The sequence below is a fragment of the Bos mutus genome, chromosome 14 (genome assembly GCF_027580195.1).
Source record: "Bos mutus isolate GX-2022 chromosome 14, NWIPB_WYAK_1.1, whole genome shotgun sequence".
Classification (NCBI taxonomy): domain Eukaryota; kingdom Metazoa; phylum Chordata; class Mammalia; order Artiodactyla; family Bovidae; genus Bos; species Bos mutus.
The window spans coordinates 53,970,405-53,998,129 of NC_091630.1; the positions used below are offsets into that span (position 1 = coordinate 53,970,405).

The following is a 27,725-nucleotide window of genomic DNA, read 5'->3' on the forward strand; positions in this document are numbered from 1 at the left end:
TTCCTAGAGTGGGATATTCAAGAAGCTGCGGTATCAGGAAGCACCTTAACTGTATATATTTGTATGGCATAAGTTTTGGAAACTACTGCCTTAGGATCATTATTTCCAACATTATTGAGCAGTGAGGACTGTACTTTAAAGAGTTCCCTCTTCTGTACAGACTAAGAAGCCACAAGATACTTAGGTTCACACAGAAACAAACCACTGATGTTTTACATACAGAACAAGTTGAAGTTCCTGCTTTATCTTCATTTCTACATAGAAGCTTTCCATCGTAACCAACTTAATTTACTGGAGAAGCTTCTAATGAGCTCTGCTTTACTAGAAATTTATATGTATTATGAATGGAAAATCTGCCAGTTGCCTACTCCATCCATTCTCTTCTCCTCCTAAAAACAGAACTCTGCAATTTACTTTTGTAGTTTGGAACAGAAAACAATCCTCAGCCCGTCCCGCTCTGTGATCAAACCCTGGCCAACCTGAGGCAAGTGTAAACAGTATTTAACTTCAGGGTCAGTCTCCCATAAAGTCTCACAGAGGGCAAATAACAGAATCAGAAATCGAATTCTGCAGTTTACATCTAAGTCCACTTCCTCTCAGTTCTAAGCTGTCTTGCTAAAGTCAGATCCTCACTATTCAATATATTCTGTACAAATGCTGTAAGTGCACAAATTATAAATATGCCTCAGGAATATTAAGGGAAAATATCTATTTATCATAAACACAACATCAGTAACATTCAAACATTTAAAAGCTGTTTGTCTCAAACTCCAAATACATATTCCCATAAAATTAAAGTTAAAAGATCAGTGACTAGAATCCTTAGCCAGTTCTTAATAACGAATGCAGAATTCAGAGCTCTAATGAACAGGACTCAAAGACCTGTATCATCTGAGAAGTATGAAGAATAGGCAGGAGGCAAATTCAGAGTAAGGGTTGCCCTTGGGAAGGCATCCCAGGCCTTCAGGGATGCTTACAGAGTCGTGTTCCATAAGCTAAGTGGTCAGTTTCCTTCAGGGTAATGTTCTTAAACTCAGAATATAACACCACAAGGCATTAAAGACTATCCATCCATACACACCACCCCAATGAAAAGACCCTACACACAAAAATTACTGTACTCTTACCCTACGCATGGCTTCCTCCTCTTCTTGACGCTTTTCATAATGTGCAAAGTCATCAAAGATTGAGGTGGTATGCTTGAAAGTAGCAATTATTTTAAGCACTTGCTTAGCTTTTTCTAGGGGTACCTCTTGAGTGTCCCTTGAATTGGTAACTGGTTTGTTGTCATTATTTTCTAAGCGAATATGCCGTAATTGGTTATTGGGGACATCTTTGACAAAGATCCATTTAACTTCAAATTTGCCCTTCCACTTATCCTGAGACCAGACACCAGCATACGCATTATAGTCCACAACAGACTTCATCTCAGCCACTCCACAGAAGTGTCCACTGCCATTCACACTGAAGAGCAAATAGAGTGGGCCTTTCCCATTCAGGGAACGGTAAGCCGCATCCAAACGCTTATTCCCATGCTCAGTACTACACCAGATAGAGTACTTAATGGAACGGTGTATGTCGTCCTCAGAATAGCTCTTAATTATAAACACACGTCCGTTCTTCAGGTTCCAGTCAAAGTCTTTGGGATTGTAGTTGTTTATGGCCTTTAGCTTTTCCAGCACGGGATGCACTTCCACACTCGACGGGGAAGCGCTGACAGGAACGACACCTAGACCAAAGTTTTCACTGCTCGCTCCATTGTTCTGGTTGAAGCCGGCCCCCCTGTTCCGGGGCGCCACCCAGCGGTTCTGCAGCTGTGGCTGCGGGGGCTGTACTTGGTGAGGCTGGGCCTGTGGCTGAGGTCCTTGTGGCTGCTGCGCTTGTGGCGGCTGAGGCTGCGGTTGAGGCAGTTGGCTCTGCACCAGGGGTGGTGGCTGAATTAATGGCTGAGGCTGCTGGATTATAGTCTGAGGAGGCAGAACTGGTTGGGTTGGTGGAGCCTTTACCACTGACCCCTTTTCATCCCAAGTTCCAATATTCATGTTGTGTTTTATAGGAGGTGGCGGCACAGCGGAACCCCCGATTCCCACATTGCCCTTGGGTTTAAGTTTCGGTTGAGGTTTGGCGGGCTTTCTGGCAATGGCAGCCCAGGAGGTGGGTTTCGGCGCCGCACTGCTAACCGGGGGCACACTATTGGTTGCGATGCTGGTCATACCACTGCTGCTCAATGCTGTTCCTACAGTTTTCGTCACTGCAGCGGTCAGGTCACCACCAATTTTCAGTCCAGTCATGCCTTGCTCGATACTGCTAATGCCAGGCACCTTGCTCAAAGTATCACTGCCAAATCCAGCCTGTCCATCAGTAATAGCTCTCCCAAGAGAACTAGGTGGATAGCCGTAACTGCTACTATAAGCAGAACTTTGTGTTGATTGTCCCTGAGATCCACTTGTCCCCCATGTAGAGAAATCAGCATTACCAGGAAAAAAGTTAAATCCATGTTGACCAAGAAATGGAGGGGTATTTCCTAATGCCCCAGGCTGACTAAACACACCGTCTGGTATATAATGATGCTCTCCATTACTCATCTGTCCATAGGTTGTCAGATATGGCATAGGCTGGTCTCCAGCTGTGGACCATGCTGCTTCCCCAAGCGAATATGGAAATCCAATGGATGGAGCATAGTAACTAGGCATGTATGGATCTGACATTGGTGGATAGCTGTTATTCTGGAAAACAAAAGATCACAGTCAGAAGTGATGTAAGATGTGAGGGGAGGGGTACACTCCTAAAATCAAATTGTTTTAAATGAATGGGAAACAGATGTACCTGCTTCAGATAAAAAAAAATTAAAATTTTAAATCTAATTTTATCAACAGAAAAATTTACTGATGACTACTTTAATATATTTATAATAAAATTACAGGGATTTTTGGGGGGATGGGAGGTTAGGATGGGGATTATTTTTATGTAAGACCCAGATCCTCTGGGCACAATTTAAAAACACTCTAATTTCTACAAAAACTTGATTTATAAACTTGCAGAAACAGATTGTTAGCTTTATCTTAAGCCACTGATGTATGAAAAAATTTATGGGTAAGAATTAAATGAACACAGATGATGCCAAATAACAAATTACAGTATATCTATGATGGAATCCAGTCCAGCAATTTTGCATTTTTGTAAAAAACAGAGAAATGTTCACACTGAGAAGAAAAAAAAAAAAAGACTTAATATTATATAAATCCATATTTAGTTTTGCCTCGCTCATTTTGAAAAACAAAATGAAATTCTAATGGTTTCTTAATGGTTGGTAACAGGTACCACTTTTCTTATTCTCTATGTCCTAAATTTTACATAATATGGTGGTGGTCCAGTGGCTAAGACTCCACACTCCCAACGCAGGGGGCACAGGTTCAATCCCTGATCGGGGAACTAAGATCCCACATGCCATGCAATGCAGCCAAAAAAAAAAATTATAAATAACTTAAAAAAAATTTTTACACAGTAAATTTACCAACTTCCTGATCAGAATTTTAACTTAGAAATGGTTAAGTTCCTACCATTTTTTCCAGAATTACTGTAATTAAATTGGCCTTTATTTTGAATAAAATGAAATCATCATTCATTTAGTGATGTCAAAATTCAAAGCTTATTAAAGAAAAAAACTCAAATTTGTTAACTAGCCAATGTAAAAAATCAGTCTATGGACTTCTTTTGAAGGTAGGTTTCTTGTGTCCCAAATATGTCTAATAGTCAGCCCTCCAGTCCACAGGTTTTGCATCCATGGATTTAACCAACCATGGCACAAAAACACTCAGGAAAAAAAAAATTTTTCACTAAGTTTCAAAAAGCAAAACCTGAATTTGGCACATGGGCAACATGTTTACATGGCATTTACATTATTTGGTTATTATCAGTAATGTGGAGGTGATGTGAAGTATACAGAAGGCTGTACATAGGTTCTATGGTACAGATGCCATTAGGGACTTGAGCATCTGTGAATTTTGATATCAGTAGGGTCCTGAAACAAATTCCCCCAAGGGACAATCTGTAATAGATTTTCACTCTATATTCAGGGTGTGACTTTCAAAGCCTTGAACAGAGCTTTAAATTTTGTAAAATTCATCAAGATGAAAAAATTTAGCTAATCTCCAGTCGAGACAATTTGTATTCCTTTTCCAAGGGCCAATACCATTTTGAAGTTTAATTATTCACTTTACATTCTAAGTTTCCTGGAGCAAAGTGAAGAAGGTAATGGAGCAAAGTGCATTTGGCAGAAGTTGGGGGGGCAGGGTGTGTGGGAAGGGGATTATTCCTGTCACTGCTTTCCCACTCAAGAAAGAATAGCCACATGAATGTGTGACAATCATACCATAGATATTACCTGGAATTCATTTTATTTTTTAAAAGGCGTATTACTAAAAGTTAAAATGCTTTACTATTACTATTAAGGTATCCGTGATATATACCTCACAACTGTTAAAACTGTACACTATCTATAAGAAAGCTAATTTAATATTGTCTTTTGAAATAATTCTGGTATAATTAAATGAAAATAACAAAAGAATCAAATAAAGGTTGCATTTAAACAAGACACAGATTTACCAAGTATTTCCAGTTAAACACGAACATAAAAACAAAAAACAACTGTCATTTAGCAATATTAAAAAAAAAAGACTTTAAATACATTTGACATTAATTCCACTGTATTCAAAACTGGAAATATATGTGTCAACTATTTATTAATTTAGTTTTTAGATAATTATTAACCATATCCAAAAATATATTCAAAAAATTCTCACAATATTAGCATGAAGGAAATGAAGCCTGAGGAATGCTGAAAATCACCAACAGTGGTTTGATAAAAAAATAAAATTCTTGAAGAATAATGAGCAAACTTCATTAGCCATGGATACACTCACATCTGTGTTTATAATTCAATCAGTAAATTACTTGTTAAAGTATTCATACTGAAGTCACTTGAGAAAGCCTAAGTTTAGCCAATATAAATAATCAAGATTTTCTTAATTTTTAACTTTTTTCAAGTTATTAAAATAATTCCCTTTATTACTTTATTATTTATTCTAACCAAACACTTTACTAAATGTCTACATTGTAAAAAATACTGACATAAGATATTCATTCTAAAGGAAAACCTACAGTTAAGAAGACACATCACACAAGGGAATAAGAGAGCTAAATGCATATGCAGGTAATCACTTTCAAAGTTCTAATTTAGAGTATTAGCCTGAAATCTGGACTCAGTGCATCCTTACCTGGATGTGGGAGTGTAAAAACAAAGAGAAAAGCTTTGAAGCTCATTCTTCATGATAAAAGTGTTTGCAAAACCATACTCATAAATTATGTTGAATATTCTTTCTTTACCCTCACAAATGCTGAATTCTGCACAACAGTTACATATCAAGTTTCTAATTTGTCTATACACATCACACGATTCAGGTATCAGCAAACTAAAGAGCCAGTGACCAAATATTTTAAGCTTCACAAGCCAAATACAGCCTCTGGTTGCAGTCACATATTCATCTTTTTATAACTACTTAAAAAGCTTCTAGCTCAAGGGTTTCCTCAAAGAAAACAGGTTTTGGTCCCTGGATCAGTTTGTCAACCTGGTTTTAATAGATTATCTATTTATACTGATTCCTAGTTTAAAAACAAAACAAAAAAACCTGTATCATTAGATTCAGTGGGTAACAAATTTTTGCCATTTCTTTCACTTCTGGGGCTGGACCAGGTCCAAACCCTTTTTGTGTGAAGATTTTTGTTAAATATAATTACTTTTGAATCATGAGTTTTACTTCACCCCTAAATTAGTGATTGTGTCAAAATACTAAGTTTAAATTACGTTAAAACGTGCTCCATTAACCACAAGTATCTTGTTAGACAGCTCAGGCTAGTCAGCAGAGATGCACAGCTGTCCATACCTAACTCCAGAGCTATCCACAGTGAGCACAATGGATAAATGGCCCGCTCTCTCCAGTTGACCAAACAATGCTAACTAATTCCTAATTCTTTCAGTAGTTATAGCTGAAAGAGAAGCTTTTTTCTTAGCTCTGTGAAAGAAAAACCTAAACAGTCTCCTGCTGGGCTAGGGTTTCAGTTTGGGTTCTAGTGAAAACAAAGTTTCACTGGGAAACTATTCAAAGCTTAAAAGTAAGATACAGTAAACACAATTTGTATTAGCAGAGCTTTGTTATAATTGGAAATATTTTTAAATGTTTTGCCAAATATAAGGTAAATTCTTAATTGCTAAGTGGGATATCAATTAGGAAAGTACCTTGGGTAAAGAAGGGGAACAAAATTTCTACCTACTGATGATGGAAAACAATATAACTCAAAACTCTCTTTCACCTTTTACTTCAAATCTGTTACGAGGTATAATCAATTTAACAGTTTATGTCCAAATAATCACTTTAAAATAGTTTATTCATAGTGAAGTTTTACTTTGTTGTAAAGATATATGACTTCTAAACAAAGTGATGTGAAATGTTTGGTATTTCTCTTACTCAAGAACGAATTGGAAATAGGAAGGTAACAATATGTACACACAAAAATTGATATAAAATTCAATGGATATAATGAAACATACTTGTAAAGTAACAGATCCACAAACCCTTTACCTAGAGCATAAACTCAGAAATACAATCTGGAGAGAGACCATTTAATTATATAAGGTAGATGTGATGCCAGGAGGTATCTAATCTAAATTCTAATCCCAACCCATCAGTTGTGTAAAACCAGTATCAAGCTATTTAAATGCTTGAGTTTCATCAAATATTGAAAGAAATAAAGATAAGGTACCTAGGACACACTAACTATTCAATCAACAATAGTTGTATTCATTAATACAATTTAACTTGCCTTTTGAAAATATAAGCTTAAAATGTAAATTCATCACCAAATGCATATAATTTCACTCAAATTGACTAAGAGTATAAAGTCACAGTATGACACAGAAGTTGTAATCAAGGACATAGGTTCAATTCTCTACTCTTCCAGCTTCTATGTCAGTTGTCAGTGATCATCAGATCATTTAATTTCTCTAACCTTGTTCCTTCACTGGTAAACAGGATATTTGCTGCTCTAATCAATTACAAAATTTAAAAAATCTACCTGTTAATTGCAAAGTGCTAAAGTATAGGAGTTAATCTTATTTTAATTTGAAAACAAATATAGAAAAGATTAAAAATTCTTCCTTAGAATTTCAATCACTTATAATTATCATTTCTTAGCCTTTTTCTATTATCTCAAAGTTTGAACAACAGTAAGAAAAAATTCATGATTACTATTCTGACCTGAGGGCACTTCAGTACAACTCAATTATCACTGAGTCTTCCAGCCATACTAATACCAATTTTTACTTCATAAATATCCAAACTTCAAGAGAGAATACTATACAATGTCTTAGAAGGTCAATACAAAAAAGGTTAAAGTGTTATTCACCATTAACAGTATGTCTGCAGAGAAAAACGGAAAACTTATCCATTAAGAACGAGGTGCTTCAAACTCCAGAACTAACTTACTGGATTAACAACGAAATGTTGATTTTAATATACTTTTAATGTGTATGTGAATTTTATTATTTTAAAAATATTATTATACTTCTTAAAAAGTGTAATACATGCATATGTAATCACATAGATGTTGTAAGAAAATGTAGCATCATATATTATACTCAATTAATCTGAATTATTTCACCAGCCATACTTCTTCATTTCTTAATTCTAGCAGTTAACCTAATCTACTTATTCAATAAATACTTAATGAATGCCTGCTACATGCCAGATACAGTGCCAATCACTGGAGACAGAAAGAAAAAGAAGACAGTCTTTGGCCTAGAGCATTTCACACATTTAGGAGGGAAGACAATCTAGGAAGGATAGTTACAGAAATAAGAACAAAGCAAAACAAAACACTTGAGCATAAACAAGAGGGAACAAGTAACTGGGAAAAATCAGAAGACTTCACTAAGTGATAGACATATGAGACTGTGTGTGTAAATCATACATATAGATAAAAAGTTTGAGATCATGAAAGAAAATATCCAGAAAATAAGTCCTATTCCCTAGATAATGTAGATGGATAAGTTGGCCAAAGATGAGTCAGGGAGAGAATGGAGTCACTTTAATGGCACTCAACACTATGAATATACCCACTGTGGTGAAACTTTGCTAAGTCTTTAAACAGGACTGTGGCAACAGACTACGACTTTAAGAAGACCACTGAGTGGCAATATGGAATCCCCAGTCAGGAAATCATTCCAACAGGCAGAGATAATGAAAACCTTACCCAAGGGCAGTAATAACAGGGACAGAAAAAGATATTTTATGTTCTTAGTTCTCTATACCTCTTCTCTGATCAACACAGCTAGGAATTTATTTCCCCATATATATATATATATATATACACATATATACACAAGCAGACAAATTCAAACTTTGGTGTTTTTCAATTTATTCTTCAAATTTATACTCATAAATCACATGGCATCTTTTAACAGTAATTAAACCTGAATTTTCAATCAACTTCCTTGTTAGACTATTTTGAGGAACTATAGAGAACTAATTTTAAGTCTTGAAGGACATTTATTTTTTAAATTACTATGAAAATTATTTCCTAAGATATTGAGCACTAGGAAAATAGAAGAAATATACTGCCACAGAAGTAAAAGACCAACAATCTGTTTTTAAAGCATCTCTGAGTTTGAACTGATTTAGCTCTAAGTATATAAAACAAACAGTAAAAACCTTTCCAGACTAAAGAATATAATTTTTATTATTTATAATAGCAAAATCAGATGAAGGGATTTCATTTTAAAGACATACTGTGTTTTTTGTTGAAAATTTAAATAAACAATTATTTCGGCTAGGTCAGTGCAAGAAGCTATAAATACTTGCATAACTTTAAATCTCCAAATAATTACTTCAAATATTTCACCAATACAAGTTTTCACTAATCTACTTTAAAAGGTCAATTTGTATTTTCTATTGCAGCTAAGTAACCACAACAAACTTAAATTTTGTAAGGCTTATCTTTAAGATTTCAGATAATTTTCAATTTTGCTCTCCAATAAAGCCAGTTTTCAATATTCTATATTGTTCATGCTCATGCTCAGTTGCTAAGTTGTGTCCGACTCTTTACGACCCCAGGCTCCTCTGACTATATTTCCCAGGCAAGAATACTGGGGTGACTTGTCATTTCCTTTTCCAGGGGACATTCACAACCCAGGGATCAAACCCGTGTCTCCTGCATTGGTGGGTGGATTCTTTTACCTGCTGAGCCACTGGGGAAGTCTTAGTACCATTTACCCTGATTAGATCATTATTTTTAGTTATTACAGAAAGGTAACTGGTCAAAACCTATTCATTAGTACTGGCAAGGAGGAGGTGGTAAAATATAGTCTCACTGGTATCAAACTTTTAAGACATCTCTTTAAACAGTACATTACATTGATTCATCATTGATTTAAGTGATTTAATTAATAGAAAGCATAAGACCTTTCATTTAAACATCATATTAAAACAAACCTTTTATAGATGTTTTTGCCCCAACATAAGGAAACTTTTATGATACAATTTAAAAACTGGATTCACTAATGTAAATGCCCTTACAGTCTTAAAAAAAAAAAACAATGACTTTCCAATGCTTTATGTGAAATTGTATGCAGAATTCCAACATATAAAACACATAAAATGCAAAGCACAGCTCTGGTTGCTACACAGGTGGGATCCAGGTTACCCTCCCCAGGTCTCCCCTAGGCAGACCTGAAGCATCTCTGTGGAATGCCAAAAAACCAATCTTCTAAGTCCCTGTGACAAATAAATTATGAAATATCTGTTACCAAATAAAACAAGAAGATTCTTAAACAGGCAGCAATTCTCAAACATTTATAATCCATTAAAATATCTTGAAAATAAAGTTTGAACAAACATTTCGGAAAATACTCATACTGTACCCTTGCCTTAGACATTCTATTTTACATTATAACACACTAAGTACAAAATCAAGTAGCAAAAAACAATTCAATTATTTAAACCAAATAAATTTCCCAACCAAATAAATTTCCCAAACTTATCTAACAATGGAGACCTTGTTAGCAGAGTATCTACTATAACTCATTATATCAGAATTTCTCAAAAAATTGGAAACACTGCCATAAGGGATGTTAACTGAGATTACTGTCTGGGTCCAAACAGAACAGAGTACTGTTTATTTCGTTTAAAACCTTCACTACACGCCCCCAACAAATGATCTTCCCCTACTTTCCAGTGATACATTCTTTCACACCTATAGGTGGAAAGTAGAATTGTTACTGAGACCACAAAGTTAGATTACATATGCATGAAATGATTTTTTTTTCATTTTTAGAAGTAGCCAAACATCTTAAAAAAACGTACATTTTATCACTCATTTTTATTTTTTCTCATTTATTTCTTCCCTCCCAACATACTTGAGGGATGTAGATCAACTGATAGAAGGGAGTGTTAGAGAGAAATAAACATAGATTAGGTTGAACATAACCATAGTTCTCCAAAGTCCTAAAAATAATCATATATTCCACAAATTGGGAACTACTTTTCGTTGAAATTTTCTCTGCAACTGCAAAGTTCTATAACAATATTTGGTTCCTTGTTCTTTTATTAAGTTTAAAAACAATCTAGGTTAATATTTCAAGGTATATTTTTTCATGCATCTTTTTATAAGGAAAATTAACAAAAGTAGTTTCATTCCAAAATGTTGTCTCTAAAAAAACCGGTTAATAATGAAAGCTTATCTGTTAAATTTATTTCCAGTAGTGGTATTTTTATTAACAGAGGTGCAGAAATGGAATACAGAGACTAAGGAATATCATTCAGTTTGGTCAATGTTTAAGTCTAAATTATTCCTGTATATAAATTCACAAGATTATTTGTGAAAAATTCAAACAAAGAACCTCAAAAGCCACTAGTTACTTGATTTGATGAAATTCTCTATGCTTACAATATACAGGGCAAGTGTGTTTATCGTATCTTTAATTCTATTCCTTATTATCAGGTTAAATAAAAATTTTAAATATACTAACCAAAAATTTCAGGTACAAACTGTTCTCTCCCCCAAATTTCTAGCTAATTAAACCCTGTCATTTGCTTTGGCTATGAAGACATGGCAGCAGCATTGAAAGATTAAATTCAACAGTCAATCTAACCACAATATATACAAAAGCTCATCTTTAAATCTTTACATTTCATAATTGAGTTTCAGCCATCTACAATTTCCAAAGAACTGCGCTGTGTCATAAACCCGCAACTGTTATTTACTATTATGTAGGCACACTAGATTAATACACGATATGGTTCGTCTCATTCAATTAAAACATCTATTTTAAAAAATCAATTAATATTGTTTCATTTCCTAAACACGGGCCTGTCAGACTTACCTGATTTGTCTGGCTACTTAAGTATGGCTCAAAATCATCATCATTTACAGCATCTTTTTGATGAATCGAACCGTTTTGTACTGAAACTAAAAAATACGTTTGTATTAGATGTATTGTAATTATCTTTATGAAACTCACAGAATAACCTAATATTTTCAGTATTTTTCAAGTCAGCCTGGAAAAAATTATCCTGAGTTCTTTGTTCTTTTCATTAGAAAACCCCCTTAAGGATGAACTTAATTTTGGATACAAATATTTATAAGGCACCGAAAACTTACAAATCTTGTGTATATATAAACCCAAGATCACATAAACACAAACTATATATATATACTTCCCACTACTAAAAACATAACATAAACATCTCAATTTCAACACTGTAGTAAGCAAACAGTTAAATTTAAATGTTGGAAGGGTTTGCTAATGCTGTATTTGAATCTAAAATAACCACTTCAGGCAGTGCTGTTGACAAGATAGACTTCTGAACGTGCTCTACCTTTGTTAAATCACTGTAACTATTCAGTCTATTAAAGACAAATAAAAAACCTTGTTTGGTAACCAAAGTTAAAATAAGTATCTTATGTATCTCCAGTTACAGTGACTAAAAATTCACTTGAAGTAGTATCACAATAAAATATTATCATAAAAAACCTAAATAAAAAGGGCCTTAATCCTAAACAATAAACAATGAAGACTTTTACAAGAAAGTTCAAATAAAACTAAGACACTGAAGATAACCATAATATTCTTGCAACATATGAAAACACCAGTTAGAGGCTGATTTATAATGCCATGTTTGTTCAGAGATCACTTCCATCAATGCTCTGTATAAAGCTGCTGTTCTGGACACTATCTTGGTACTTTTAAGCACAGATTCAAGGTGGTAAAAAGGCCCTTGGTGTGAGTCCCAAATCCAACCTTGAGAGGCTGGGAGATCTCAAGTTCATAATTTAGCCTCTCTAACTCTACTTCCCTGTTCAAGGAGGTTATTAATAGTACCTACTTCATCTCATCTGAGTATTCAATGACAGTATGTAATAATCTTGGATATTATTATTGTATAAAATATTACAAGATCCAAATAGGACTAAAAATTACTTTAGGACCACATTAACAAGTTTGCGACTAATCTCTTAGGAACAAAAAAAAAGCCCTTCAATACCTGAAGATTTATTGCTGAAAATAGTGTATTTTTAAGTATAACCATTAAATATAAAATATTATAAATTAAGGTTAGGAGCAATGGATTTAAGTTGTGTGTTCTTGTATAATAGCATCTCTATTTTCCTTAATTTATTCCAACAAGTTTAGGGACCTAAACGAAATATACAAGTTGACAGAGACATGGGAACAAAGCTAGATAAAATCCCTTGTTTTTTGCCATTCTGGGTACCAATGATCACTCAAAAACTACTACTCTCTGAAGCCTTCAAAGTAGACCTCTCATGAATTCTCCACTGCCCCTCAAAGCCTCTAAGAGACACCTGAAGGTCACCACAATCCTGGCTCCACTGAGGTGGTTTAACTGTATTTGATAAGGACTGTATCAATACTAGAGCTGAGCTGAATGTGCTCCCCAGGAGTTACATATGTAACAACTATTAGAAACAAAATTAAAGCGGAGGGTACCTTAAGTTATTTCTGGTGGACTAATCATTTCAGGCCAAAAGATTCTAATATACCTGTTCTTTACCAATCCTTTATCAAAAAGCTAGTTATGCCTGATCCATTAATCTCCTGAAAAACATTTCTTCACCACACTCCGGGACTGATACTTATGTGTCACTGGTATGTATTCGCCAGTATCTGAAACAGCTACCTTGTATGAAATTACAACCATTTATCATTTATACTCATTATAGAGTCTCAGAAATTTATTCTACACTGCTAAAAGTTTTTTTAAAAGTACCTACTTATAATTAATCTAAATATATATTATACTGCTATTCTTACTCATTTCCTGTTCTTTCTCTTCTACAAGGATGAGACCAAGAAAATACTCCCAGGTCCAGTCTTTTATAAATGATGCATTAAAATGTCTTAACAAGTCCTAAAAGATTATTAAAGGACTATGTCAATCTAAGGATAAAAATATTTTGTTTCAAGTATTTCACTCATACTGACAAGCAATTTGCATCAAATTAGAATCTGAGTAAGAAGCTAGTCCTTGAATCTCAGAAGCATACCTTTCTTAAGGAAATTCAATTGTCTTAAAGACTCTAGGTTTTGAACATCCCTTAATGATAGTCTAATGTCTTGGAGACCCAAAGCCATTAAAAAGTAATGAAATCCCAGCCAATTCTATAGTCTGTACAAGTTCTTCAGGGAAAAAAGAACAGATGACTTACATGATTCTTCGCCTGTTTCCTCTGCTCTATGAAGCAGAGTCAAATCAAGATAGAACATGGGCCTTAGAAGTCAGGTGATTCTTTGCTCTGGTCCTGACTACATCAAGTTAGGAAAGTCAACAGATCTGTGCATCATGTTTCCCCACCTATAAAAACAGGGACAATACCATATACCCTCTATCTCCTTATAGGGATCTTTTGAGGATTAATAAAATGAAGCCTATTAACAACAGTAAAGTGCTTTGCAATCATTTCCAGAGTGGGTAGGGTGGGGAGAATATACAAAAGATACTGCCAAAATACAAGGCATTTTTCACTGCTTTCCTGAAACACTAAAAAAACAGTCAAATTTAGCCTAATTTTCTAAAATTGTGGTACCAAACAATGAACATTTCCCTCTGCTCAGAGGGGTAGGGGAGGAAAGGAGGGAAAAGATAAATTCCTTTCCAAATATGTGCCTATTTTTAAACTTAAGGGAAAGGAGGAAACAGGCAGCAAGGCCTGAGGCTACAAGGAGCCTGGGATCTGACACTTTTTATCTGTGGTGCCTGCAAGGAAAGGAGACATTTTAATACACTTTTAAAAAAATATATACACTTTTATTCCAGCAAGGAAAAATTCAGCTTGTTAATAAATAAAATGATATTAAGTCAGCCTTAAATTATGGGCCAATAGGTACACAATTATCCTTAAATTTCTACTATCCTGAAGTACTACCCTGGCCAAGAATAACAGAGTTCTAATACTTAACATAGTGACAGCCTATCGATTATAAAGAATTCCAAAAAAAAAAAAAAGAATTCCAACTTATAAACAAGTAAACTTAACAGTGTTATTTATGCTTCAAAAGTATTTTTGCCTTACAAAGAGATTGATACAGAATTCTTTGCAAATTTTCGCTCCTTCAGTGCGTTTAAGGACATACAGAAAAATACTTGGTAGAAAATCAAGACATTAAAGCCTTTAAAAGACATTAGGCTGATGCTGTCAACTGAAGACTATTAAGAAAGGAAACTCACAGTCCCTGAAATCATACTAAATCAACTAAAAAGGAGTATGCTTTTCAAAACTTTGATAGTTCCTCAGAGATATGCATTTTTCGTAAGTTTGTTAAGTTTTGAATTTAACTTTCATACTCATCCTTAGAATACTGGGGCTTAGTTCAAGGAAAGTCTTTCTGCTTCATAAAAAGAAACAGAATAAATATAAAACGATTTTACTAGCTTGAAAAGCAAGTCAACTAAGGCAGAGCAGTTTTTTTCCAACACAGTCACTCATCAGTTTGCTGGAGGTGCTGCCTTCTTGTAATTCTCCCCACAGAGGCATAAAAATACAAGTAATGTATATGTGTATCTGTGTACTTGGAGTATCCACCAATTTACAGCATCTTATGTGTTAGTCGCGCAGTTGTGTCCGACTCTTTTGAGACTTTATGGACTGTAGCCCACCAGGCTCCTCTGTCCACGGAATTCTCCAGGCCAAGAATACTGGATTGGGGAGCCACTCCCTTCTCTGGGGGATCTTCCTGACCAGGGAATGAACCCGTGTCTCCTGCACTGCAAGCAGATTCTTTACTGTCTGAACCACCAGGGAAGCCCCAGAAGCATCTTAAGTCATTACGAATACTTTTAGGCCAGTCGATATTTTTGCCCCTGCCATGTCTTAGGCAATAGCTTTCCTGCACCTTAACAACAGATGAGGTGAGGCAGCAAATATAATGGCTACTAAAGAGGTGGGTTATTTTAACTACAACAACCCTCAAAACATACAACAGGATTCAAGGCCAGAATTATTACGTTTATTTTACAGGGAGAGGGGAAATTCTGACCAAGAAGTGTAATGTGCTCAAGATCACTTGGCAAGTCAGTGGCCATAGGTAATATTAGAACACAGGTCTCCTAGGGATCCTAGTCTACTGTATCCATGGGTAAAACTGTAAACTGTAGAAAGAAAGAAAATTTCTTGGAATAAACATTTATACAAATAAATACTTTGTATGTGTGACTAAATGTATCCAACTGAGGTGATACTGATGGAGGAAAATAATTTTAATAACCTAAAATATTTGTAGTCAATACACAATTTTGTTTATAGAAAATTTATATCTCTAATATCAAAGATGTCATAAGGACACACCTAAGTTAAATGACTATGTTACAAACCATACTTATAGTAATGCTTTACAATGCTGGAGATACTCTATTTTGTTTTGTCAGACAAGTACTTCATAGAACTTGCACACTTACCTTAAAGCAGGTAACACAAAACACTTAGCATTTCAAATAGCCTTGCAAAGTGCCACCTCCCCACAGATCTAGGATAAAATAATTTATGCTAGGCAATAATGACCACAGATTTCACATATGTCTAAGTCTATATACTTTCTAATGGGCAGACCAGCATGAAAGAAATTAATGGATCATTCTCTTTAAATTTAGAAACCAATTTTTTAAAACTCACATAAATCAGTATCAAATTGTGAGCTTTATGCTTACAACACAGAAAATAATTCTAAAATTAATATCAGTCTATAAATTAAAATTGCTGTTTATATATATATCTTTAATCAAAATGAAGCAATGGATTATCTAATACACTGCCATTACTAGCATCAAAAATTGTCAAGAAATTGTACAACTCAAAGAAAATTAACTAAATTGTGAATACAGAACTCAATCCTTTTAAATTTATTGAAATAGCTAATAAAAACCCTAAGAATATAAAGGACACTAATAAAAACATTGAATTTACATCTAAAAGGCTCTGCAGATTTTACTTTATAGGTAATACTTTGCAACAGAAATAAAAAACAGGACGCTTAATTCTGTTTAGCCTAATTTCAAGCCCTATTATAAAATGTAACAAATATATAGTTCACTGCAATGTTATTTAACTGGCACTGTCCCAAGAAAGCAGTTATTGTTCTACACTTATAAATGTCACATGATTAATGTCATGTTTCAGTCAGCTGACTGTATTGTTCCATATTAATAAATAAAAAATACACTCATTTTTTAAAATGCTCGAATTTCAATGTTACTTTTTTCCCTTCTAACTAAAGAGTAAACCACATAATCCTGGCAGGAACCTCACAAATTATTTCCTTCTCTGTCATTTCTAAAATACCATACTGAGTTAAACCTTTCAGGGCTACATAGCAAGATGACATGCCTGCTCAGTTTTGATCTCTAACAGGCTATTGCCTCAGTGTAACTGACTTCAACAGAACCAGTGATTAACAATACAATTTTCACTAATGTAACAGAATAATTATGTGGGTTCCATGTTTCGATGTAAACCAGACATGTCGAGGAAAATGCCCACCTATCTACCTGCATTTGTTGGATCTGCAGAACTTACACAAAAAACAAACTATAAAATTAAATAAACGTCACTACAATTCATAACCAATACTTCCTTAAGTGAAGTACAACTAATAAAACTGTTACTTGTATCCTTTTGATTCCCATAAAAGTGGCTTCAAAGCAAGGAACTACCAAACTTTCAGACAGCATTCGGCTGCCTTAGCTGTGATGAACTGTTTTTCTAATTCTGCATTTCAAAAAAAAAAAAATCAAAAACAAAAAGGTCTTCACGTAGTTTAAGAGTATCATCAAACTAACAATGAAAAGATAAAAAAATATCCGAACTCACCTTTATTTCCTTGCCCTTTAGGTCTCTGTGTAGCAAGATGAAAGGTGTAGTAATAAGAAGGAAAAAACAGGGGGGGAAGAGAGGAAAAGTGTGTTAACCCGAGACGTTACCGGAGACAAGTTATTTTAAACAATCCGCGTAGGAGTGAAACCCACCACATCCTCCAACGCCACCGATCTCCCCACAATCCCGGTCCTGAAACCTCCCACCCGCCACTCGGAAGCCGTCTCCTCGGGCTCGCTCGCTCTCAGCCCCGCGTCTGCCGCCCTCGGGACGCGGCCGAAGGCCCCGGAGCGCAGTTCTGCCCGCACCTTCCGCGGCCCCGCGGCCGCCCGCCCGGGCCGCAGGCTCCTGGGCCACGGCGCACGCCCCAGCCCGGGCTGCGAGACCGCAGCAACTTGCGCCCCGGGCACCGTTACGGGCCGGGCAGCGGCGGCGACAGGGAGGAGCCGAAGCCCCAAGCGAGGGTGGAGCTCCGCGGCTCGGGCCTTCGCCAAGCCTGCGGCCTCTGCTCCCTCACCTGATCCACGCTAGTGGCTGACATTCTTCACCGCAACCCGAGAGCTGCTGCTGCTGCTGCTGCTACCGCCGCCGCCGCCGCCGCCGCCTGGGCCTCTCCCTGTGCACTCACAGCAGTTGGCTGCCGCCCTCGGCCGAGAGGCTCTTCCTGCCGCCGCCGCTCGCTGAGAAGCCAGAAAGACGGCCTCGCGCTCGGGAGTTGGTGGAAGGGGCTCGTCTCTTCCGCTTGCACGCTCCTCTCCCCCTCTAGCTCTTCGCTTCTCGGGTCCACAATGGCGGACAGACTCCCTGGTCTCACTTCCGCTCCGAGCCTCCCTGACCTTCCGCTCTCCACTCTGACGTCCGCGCTCACCTCGCTCTTCCTCCCCCACCCTCCCGCCGCCGACCTTGGCTCCGCCCCCGCCTTGCCACGTCATCGGAGACGGGCCCGCGCGGTCGGCCCCTTGGCGCAGGCGCCGCGGTGGGAGCGCGCGAGAGGGACTGGGAGCGCCAACTTCCAGCGGTGCGTCTGTGCCTTCCTTCTGTCCGGCTCTGAGGCCGCTGGGCGCGCGTCGGGGGTCGGCATCCGGGAGTGGGTCGGGAGTCGGACTCCGGCGCATTCTGTACAGGAAGTTAGCCTGGGAGGCTGGCGGAGTTGCCCGGGATTCTAGAGCTGGGCCGGCGCGAAGTGAGGGTTGGCAGGTAGGAACGCCGCAGCCGAGCCGAGGCCACCCCCAAAGCCGAGGTCGGCGGGGGGCAGTCAGCCGCCCCCGGGACCGAGTTGCTGGCCCAGCCGGGAGCCAGCATATGCAGCGCTAGCGGCTGTGTTAGAGTTCTGGGCGCCGACACTTAACAGCACATAGCGGGTGCCCCGGCGAATATTCGTTCTCGCTAAACCCTAGGAGCATGGCAGGAATAACTCATATTCTGCCGTTCCCTCCGAGTTCAGACCGTGCCCTCCCCTGCCGATGATTTTGATGAATGAATAAAGTTACTTTGGGAAAGGTAAGCATAGTTGCCGAACGCTTTTTCAATCCTAAAAGGACAGACGTTTCAAGGTTCAAGAGAAACCGAGAAACTTAGTCTTCTGCAAAACCAAAGGAACTGATTTGCAACATTTTGAATGTTTGGTTAAAATTACGTCTTTGCATTAAAGGCAAAGACTCCTTGCCTCACCCGTGTGAATGTTGACTGTATATAAAGGAATAACTTAAATGGCCAAATCCTTACCTCAAAACCGTCGGATAAGAGATTAACTTTGTGTTTAACAATGCAACAATATTTTAGAAGCACTGAATGAAGTGAAGTGAAGTCGCTCAGTCGTGTCCGACTCTTTGCGACCCCATGGACGGTAGCCAACTAGGCTCCTCTGTCCATGGGATTTTCCAGGCAAGAATACTGGAGTGGGCTGCCATTTCCTTCTCCAAGGGATCTTCCCAACCCAGGGATCGAACCCAAGTCTCCTGCGTTGCAATCAGACGCTTTACCGTCTAAGCCACTACAGCTAAAAAACTGGCCCGTTAAAAAGGGGCCATTAAATACAGTAGAAAATAAAAAATCAATTCATATCTCAGGCCATGACTGATCACATATATACATTCTCACAGCTAAACAAAGTGTGTTACTATGATGATAAGAAAAACAGTCATAAAGCGGAGAGAGGAAACATTTTGGGGTGATGAGTATATTCATTATCTTGAATTTGGTGATGGTTTCGTGGGTGTTTACGCATGTCAAAACTTACGCAATCATATACTTGAAATATGTGCGTTTTATTTTATGTCAATTATATCTGCATTAAGATGTAAAAAAAAAAAAGAAAAGACTTCATGTATACTTGTTTAGTATATACTTCATGTATACTTGTTTAGGCCACCTTCTAGCCCCAAAAGATTCTAAACCATACTCTCCCACTTGAGTGACTTGGGAGCAAAGCAGGGTGACCAGCTCAACAAAGCATTGCAAATACTCTCTTGTCCCCTCCCTTCCCCACCACAGCCTCTGACACCTGGCGTGAACTTACAGAAGCACTGAATGATAGAGGTGAATCCTATCTTGAGAGTCCAGTGTTTCATATAAATCTCCAAGAGGCGTTTTTAGGTCAGGTCAGCTTCCCCTGGGAAGATATGTTTTTGACACATTCTGATTGACCATGTGCTCAGTTTAAAGATCAGAAAGAGGATGGATAGTGAGAGACAAATTGTAATGAACCTTGTACGTGTAGTAATTGCCCAGATTCACTTCGTACCCAGCAGCATTTAAACTATTTGAATTTTTCCCAGTATTTAAGACAATTTCTAAGGCTTTTTGTTATCTTTAAGTAACATAGTATAAGGGAACCAAGCACGGAAAATTCAATTTGAGGGTTGATGAATGCATTTTTAAGGGATGATATCCTTAAATATCCTTAAGGTGAAAGCAATCTCTGAGGAGAACACTGAACCCCCTCCCTGCCCCACCCCCCAATTAAAACCTGCTTTGAAACAGAAAGGTCAACAACTTTGTTTCGTTCTCATGTGTGTGCCTGCTCAGTCACTAAGTCGTGTCCGACCATCTAGGAACCCACTGACAGTAGCCCACTAGGCTCCTCTGTCCGTGGAATTTTCCAAGCAAAGAAATTTATAGTGGCAAGAAAAAGCAGAAAACAAGTGGCCCTAAGGTTTCCCTAAAGCGGTGTATTCCAGAGTGTTTCCCTAGGCTAATAGCATCTCTGGGGAACTTAAATGAAAATTCTTGGTACCCACCATATATACTAGGTCAGAAACTCTAGGGTGGGGAACTTCTTTATTTTGAAATAACTGTAGATTAACAGAAGTGTTGCAAAGAATTTCTATGTATCCTTTACCCAGCTTCCCCTAATAGACATGTATTACTTAACCAGTTACTACATTTATCTAAACCAGGAAATTGACATTGTTATAGTACTGTTAGCTACAGACCACCTGGATTTCCCGTTTTTTTCACTAATATTCTTTTTCTTTGTTATCTCCCCCCAGTTTGTGAGTTTCTTGGTCTAGTCTCATGGCCTTGACACTTTTTTGAAGAGTATAGGGCAGATGTTTTTAGAATGAATCTCAAATTGAGTTCTGATGTTTTCTCACAATTAGGTGGGGGTTGGTGGCTCAGCGGTAAAGAATCCACCTGCTAATGTAAGAGACATGGGTTTGATCCCTGGGCCTGAAGAGGCCCTGGAGAAGGAAATGGCAACCCACTCCAGTATTCTTGCCTGGAAAAACTCATGGACAGAGGAGCCTGGCTGGCTACAGTCCATGGGGTCACAAAAGAGTTGGACACGACTTAGTGACCTAACAACAAGGTTGGGGTTATGGATTTAGGGAAACGATACTACAAGTGCAGTGCCTTCCTTATGTCATTATATCAGGGCTTGTGATATCAGTATGACTTGTCACTGATCATGTTAATCCTGGTTATTTGGGCTAAAGCTGTGTCTGCCAGGTTTTCCATGGCAAAATTAGTATTTTCCACTTTCCATACTCTAGTCTTGTGAGGTGAGTCGTTAAATCCAGCCCATACTCAAGAGAAGGGAATTAAAGCTCCCCTCCTGGAGTATTTGGAATTCCTGTGCAAGGAAGATCTGACCTTTCTCCCGTATTTCTATCACTAGGGACTCATGGATATTTATCCAGTGCTTTCATAATTAATTTAGTTGCTCAAATTGTTCCAGTCTTTGGCCCCTGGGAGATCAGATTAATTTCTGTGTGCTTTTGCCTTACCTCTGTCCTCTTTTTTTTTTTTTTTCTCCCCAAGCACTTCACTTTGGAGCGTAAGTATTTCATTCATTGTAGTGTTTACTACAAGGAAATTTACTGTGACAAGGAAATGGCAAAAGAAAACATCAAGTAGCCCTAAAGTCTCCCTAAAGCATATCAAAGTATGATCCTGGGATAAAAGCATCAGTGGTACCTGGGAGTTTGTTACAAATGCCAGTTCTCCAGGGTGCCACCCCATAGTTAGAAAATCAGACACTGGAGATGGGTCCCAGCAAATTGTATTTTATCAAGCTCAGGTGATTGTGAGGCACACTAAGTTTTAGAACCACTGCACTTAAGTTTCCTCAAAGATCCAGGTCAAAAACCTACCCAAAGAACCCATAAATTCTGTTAGCAGCCTTAGTGAGAGTTTCTGAAGCACTTCTAAGTTGCTTTAAAAATAAAGCAGACAAGACATGGACAGCTATTTCACCAAAGAGGGTATTCAGATGGCAATTAAGCATTTGAAAAGATGTTCAGTGTCTTTTACCATTAAAAAAAATGCAAATTAAAATCACAGTGAGATATCACTGCACATCTATCAGAATGACTAAAAAAGGTGACCAAATGCTTGCAAAGTTGTAGTGGAGAACTGCATCACCCTTACATCACTGGTGGGACTGTAACTAGTACAATCCTTATGGAAAATAGTTTAAGAGTTTCTTATAAAGCTAAGCGTGTGATCATCAATGATAGTTACATTCTTGAGCACCTACCCCAAAGAAATGAAAACTTGTGGTTGACTAAATAATGGCTTTGCTATATTTTGACTAAATCTAGTCCCCAGAATTTGTGAATATGATACCTTACTTGGCAAAAGGGTCTTTGTAGTTGTGATTAAGTTAGCGATGTTAAGATGAAAAGATTATTTTGGATGATTCAAGTGGGTCCAATAAAATCAGAAGGGCCCTTGTAAGAGAGAGGCGACAGTCCATGGGGTCACAAAAGAGTTGGATATGAGTTAGCAACAAAACAACAAGGAGCGCCAGAGTTAGAAGATCTTGTGATGTTGGAAGCAGCACTTGGAATGTAGCTATGAGCATAGAAATGCTGGCCAGCTCCAGAAAGAGAAGGCCAAGATCAGATGCACCCCTGGAGCTTCCAGAAGGAACTCAAAATTCTGATCTCCATAACTGCAAAATAATACATTTGAGGGTTTTTTAGATTAAGCTTGAAGAAATTGGGGCTTCCCAGGTGGCTCAGTGGCAAAGAATCCACCTGCCAATGCAGGAGACACGGTTTCAATCCCTGGGTCTAGGTGATCCCATGGAAGAGGAAATGGCAACCCACTCCAGTATTCTTGCCTGGGAAATCCCATGGACAGAGGAGCGTGGTGGGCTACAGTTCATGGGTTGCGAAGAGTTGGACACGACTGAACACAATTTGTTACAGCCACAATAGAAAATAATGCATTTCTGTGTTCACGCAAACATCTATACACATATTTTTATAGCAGCTTCATTTATAATAGCCAAAAACTAGAAAAAACCTAAGTATCTTTCAGTGGATGAATGGGAAAACATTCTGTGCTACATCCATACCTGGAATACTAGTCAATAATAAAAGGGAGAGGAAAAAAAAAGCTGATATAGAAAACAACTTGAATCTTGGGATGGGTGAAAAAAGCCAGTCTTGAAAGCTTATATACTGTGTGATTCCATATATATATGTTGTTCAGTCGCTCAGTCGTGTCCAACTCTTTGTGACCCCATGGACTGTAGCACACCAAGCCTTCCAGTCCTTCACTATCTCCTGGAGTTTGCTCAAACTCATGTCCATTGAGTCGATGATGCTATATATATATTTAATCGTCTTGAAATGACAAATTATAGAAATACAGATTAGTGGTTCCCTGAGGGTTAAGGCAGAGAAGGCAATGGCACCCCACTTCAGTACTCTTGCCTGGAAAATCCCATGGACAGAGGAGCCTGGTAGGCTGCAGTCCATGGGGTCGCAAAGAGTCGGACACGACTGAGCAACTTCCCTTTCACTTTTCACTTTCATGCATTGGAGAAGGAAATGGCAACCCACTCCAGTACTCTTGCCTGGAAAATCCCATGGATGGAGGAGCCTGGTAAGCTGCAGTCCACGGGGTCACTAAGAGTCGGACACAACTGGAGAACTTTTCCATGCATTGGAGAAGGAAATGGCAACCCACTCCAGTACTCTTGCCTGGAGAATCCCAGGGACGGGGGAGCCTGGTGGGCTGCTGCTGTCTATGGGGTCGCACAGAGTCAGGACACAACTGAAGCGACTTAGCAGCAGCAGCAGCAGCAGCAGAGGGTTAAGGAAGATTTGACGACCAAAGGGAAGTGAGTACGGTTGTGAAAAATCAACAGGAGGGATCGTCCTGATGATGGAAAGTTCTGTCTTGACTGAGAGATGTCATTCTCCTAGTTGTGACATTGCTCTATAGTTCTGCAAGACGTTCCCAGTGGAGGGACCTGAGTAGAGAGCATACTGTGTCTTCTGGATTATCTCTTACAGTGTGTGTGAAGGTACACTTATAACAAGATAAAAAGTGTGATTTTAAATAAGGAATCACACTTTTCAAAATGATAAAGCAAACATGGAAAAAATGGCATACCTCTTATTAAATGAGATAATGTATAAAGAGTACCGTTTATTTTTGAAGACTAAAGATATGGCAAACTGGCTTACTATTCAATGAAAAGAGAGGATCTATTCAATATGGTTCCCATCTTTCAATTTACTCTGTGTAAGAAGACAGAAGAAATCAATCAAAATGTGCACTCAGTATCAATTTACATGGTTATTTCCTTCTTTGTAATTTTCTGCTTTCTAGATTTTCTACTCTTATAATTTTAAAACATTAACAAGAATTTACCGATAAAATAGTTGTTAAGGATGAGCTGAGTCTGCTTAGAGAGGATTTTTCCCTCTCTTGATATGTGATCACTTTCAATGTTTAATCAAATTTCTCATCTCCCATCATTGATATCTAATCACCCTAGCCTGCCATTCAGTAAGAAAGCTCTTAAAATAAGTTTGGAAAAACTTCTCCCTATGCTTGATGTCTTCTCTTAGTAATTTTCCATGCACAACCCCCACCCCCCTCTCGCACACGTAACCTGTTGTCTGTAAAGCCCAAGTTGTCCTTAATGAGAGCTGAACTCATCTCTCCTATTTCAATAGTTTTGACACTTTACCACAATAGTCTTAAAGTTTTCCTTACCATTAAAAAAAAAATAGTTAAGGATGAAATGTTACATGTCTTGAGATTTGTATTTAATCCAGCTAGAGAGAAAGAAGGAGGAAACTGACTGGATCAGCTGTTATTGAGCCTGGGTCATAAGGCTCAAAAGGTCTGTTTATTATGGTCTCTCTTACACAGTTGAAATTTTCCATGATGAAAATTTAAAAGAAAAATTACCTTATTTTTGCTGTTGCTGCAGTCAGTTCTCATCAGTCTCGATGCAAGACCTGTTGCTCAGTCATGTCCAACTCTTTGTGACCTCATGGACTGTAGCCCACCAGGCTCCTCTGTCCATGGGATTTCCCAGGCAAGAATACTGGAGTGGGTTGCCATATTCCAGGGCATCTTCCCGACCCAGGGATCGAACCCGCATCTCCTGAGGCTCCTGTACTGGCAGCCAGATTCTTTACCACTGAGCCATCTAAGGAAGCCCCATCATTCTAGATAGTTGGGTTCTATAAAATCTCTGGGAGACTGAATCAGCAAATACTGAGCCATCTCTCTGGGGGAATCACAGGGTTAAGTTCCTGGCAAGCCTCTCATCCCAGCATGTTTCTCAATCAGAACATAACCTTGTTTTGTTTATGTTTTTGCTTTAAGGACGCTTTTTTAATATATATTCTTGATTCATTAACGTTGGATTCTGGGCCAAGAGCAATGGAACTCATGCCCGAACAGAGCTTACCTAAAACATGTGTTTTCTCCATAGGGCACGTCACAGCCTTCTTGCACTTGTGGACACCAGATAGCATTTCAGCACTACATGTGGGGGGCATTTTAAACAGAGAAATCAGCAACAGAACACATAAAAATGTGATAATTGGCATTTGATATAGACTATGAAAATGATGTAGATATACAGTATGAGTTGGAGAAGGAAGTGGTAACCCACTCCAGTATTCTTGCCTGGAGAATTCCATGGCCAGAGGAGCCTGGCAGGCTACAAACCATGGGTCTCAAAAACTTAGACGTGACTGGGTGACTAACACACACATACAGTATGAGAGCTGAAACAAGGCAGTGTGTGGCCATCAGTTCAGTTCAGTTCATTCGCTCAGTTGTGTCTGACTGTTTGCGACCCCATGAATCGCAGCACGCCAGGCCTCCCTGTCCATCACCAACTCCCGGAGTTCACCCAGACTCACATCCATTGAGTCAGTGATGCCATCCAGCCATCTCATCCTCTGTCGTCCCCTTGTCCTCCTTCCCCCAATCCCTCCCAGCATCAGAGTCTTTTCCAATGAGTCAACTCTTCGCATAAGGTGGCCAAAGTACTGGAGTTTCAGCTTTAGCATCATTCCTTCCAAAGAAATCCCAGAGCTGAGCTCCTTCAGAATGGACTGGTTGGGTCTCCTTGCAGTCTAAGGGACTCTCAAGAGTCTTCTCCAACACCACAGTTCAAAAGCATCAATTCTTCGGCACTCAGCCTTCTTCACAGTCCAACTCTCACATCCATATATGACCACAGGAAAAACCATAGCCTTGGCTAGACGGGCCTTTGTTGGCAAAGTAATGTCTCTGCTTTTTAATATGCTATCTAGGTTGGTTGTAACTTTCCTTCCAAGGAGTAAGCGTCTTTTAATTTCATGGCTGCAGTCACCATCGGCAGTGCTTTTGGAGCCCCCAAAAATAAAGTCTGGCACTGTTTCCACTGTTTCCCCATCTATTTCCCAAGAAGTGATGGGACCAGATGCCATGATCTTCGTTTTCTGAATGTTGAGCTTTAAGCCAACTTTTTCACTCTCCACTTTTACTTTCATCAAGAGGCTTTTGAGTTCCTCTTCACTTTCTGCCATAAGGGTGGTGTCATCTGCATATCTGAGGTTATTGATATTTCTCCCAGCAATCTTGATTCCAGCTTGTGCTTCTTCCAGCCCAGTGTTTCTCATGATGTACTCTGCATATAAGTTAAATAAGCAGGGTGACAATATACAGCCTTGACGTACTCCTTTTCCTATTTGGAACCCAGTCTGTTGTTCCATGTCCAGTTCTAACCATTGCTTCCTGACCTGCATACAGCTTTCTCAAGAGGCAGGTCAGGTGGTCTGGTATTCCCATCTCTTTCAGAATTTTCCACAGTTGATTGTGATCCACACAGTCAAAGGCTTTGGCATAGTCAATAAAGCAGAAATAGATGTTTTTCTGGAACTCTGTTACTTTTTCCATGATCCAGCAGGTGTTGGCAATTTGATCTCTGGTTCCTCTGCCTTTTGTAAAACCAGCTTGAACATCAGGAAGTTCACAGTTCACATATTGCTGAAGCCTGGCTTAGAGAATTTTGAGCATTACTTTACTAGCATGTGAGATGAGTGCAGTTGTGTGGTAGTCTGAGCATTCTTTGGGATTGGAATGAAAACTGACCTTCTGCAGTCCTGTGGCCACTGCTGAGTTTTCCAAATTTGCTGGCACATTGAGTACAGCACTTTCACAGCATCATCTTTCAGGATTTGAAATAGCTCAACTGGAATTCCATCACCTCCACTAGCTTTGTTCGTAGTGATGCTTTCTATGGCCCACTTGACTTCCCATTCCAGGATGTCTGGCTCTAGGTCAGTGATCACACCATCGTGATTATCTGGGTCGTGAAGCTCTTTTTTGTACAGTTCTTCTGTGTATTCTTGCCATCTCTTCTTAATATCTTCTGCTTCTGTTAGGTCCATACCATTTCTGTCCTTTATCGAGCCCATCTTTGCATGAAATGTTCCCTTGGTATCTCTAATTTTCTTGAAGAGATCTCTAGTCTTTCCCATTCTGTTGTTTTCCTCTATTTCTTTGCAATGATCGCTGAAGAAGGCTTTCTTATC

The 27,725-nt window shown here is 38.5% G+C and overlaps 1 protein-coding gene across 9 annotated transcripts in view; it reads right to left on the bottom strand.

The window, feature by feature from the left end:
- YTHDF3 (YTH N6-methyladenosine RNA binding protein F3) overlaps positions 1-18,237 on the bottom strand; it is a 33,205-nt gene extending 14,968 nt beyond the window's left edge. For 3 of the 9 annotated variants that reach the window (XM_070382331.1, XM_070382330.1, XM_070382329.1), the window contains exons 1-6: positions 17,957-18,237; positions 17,437-17,461; positions 13,783-13,928; positions 11,435-11,520; positions 9,783-9,827; positions 1,128-2,726 (exon numbers count right to left, since the gene is read on the bottom strand). In XM_070382331.1, the coding sequence (XP_070238432.1) occupies positions 1,128-2,726; positions 9,783-9,827; positions 11,435-11,520; positions 13,783-13,840 (1,788 nt within the window). In that variant the 5' untranslated portion in view covers positions 13,841-13,928; positions 17,437-17,461; positions 17,957-18,237. Of the gene's footprint in view, positions 1-1,127; positions 2,727-9,782; positions 9,828-11,434; positions 11,521-13,782; positions 13,929-16,028; positions 16,097-17,436; positions 17,462-17,956 lie in introns of those variants that run through there. The other 6 variants (XM_070382335.1, XM_070382332.1, XM_070382333.1 and 3 more) reach the window with 6 other exon arrangements.
- Positions 18,238-27,725: the final 9,488 nt, after the last annotated feature.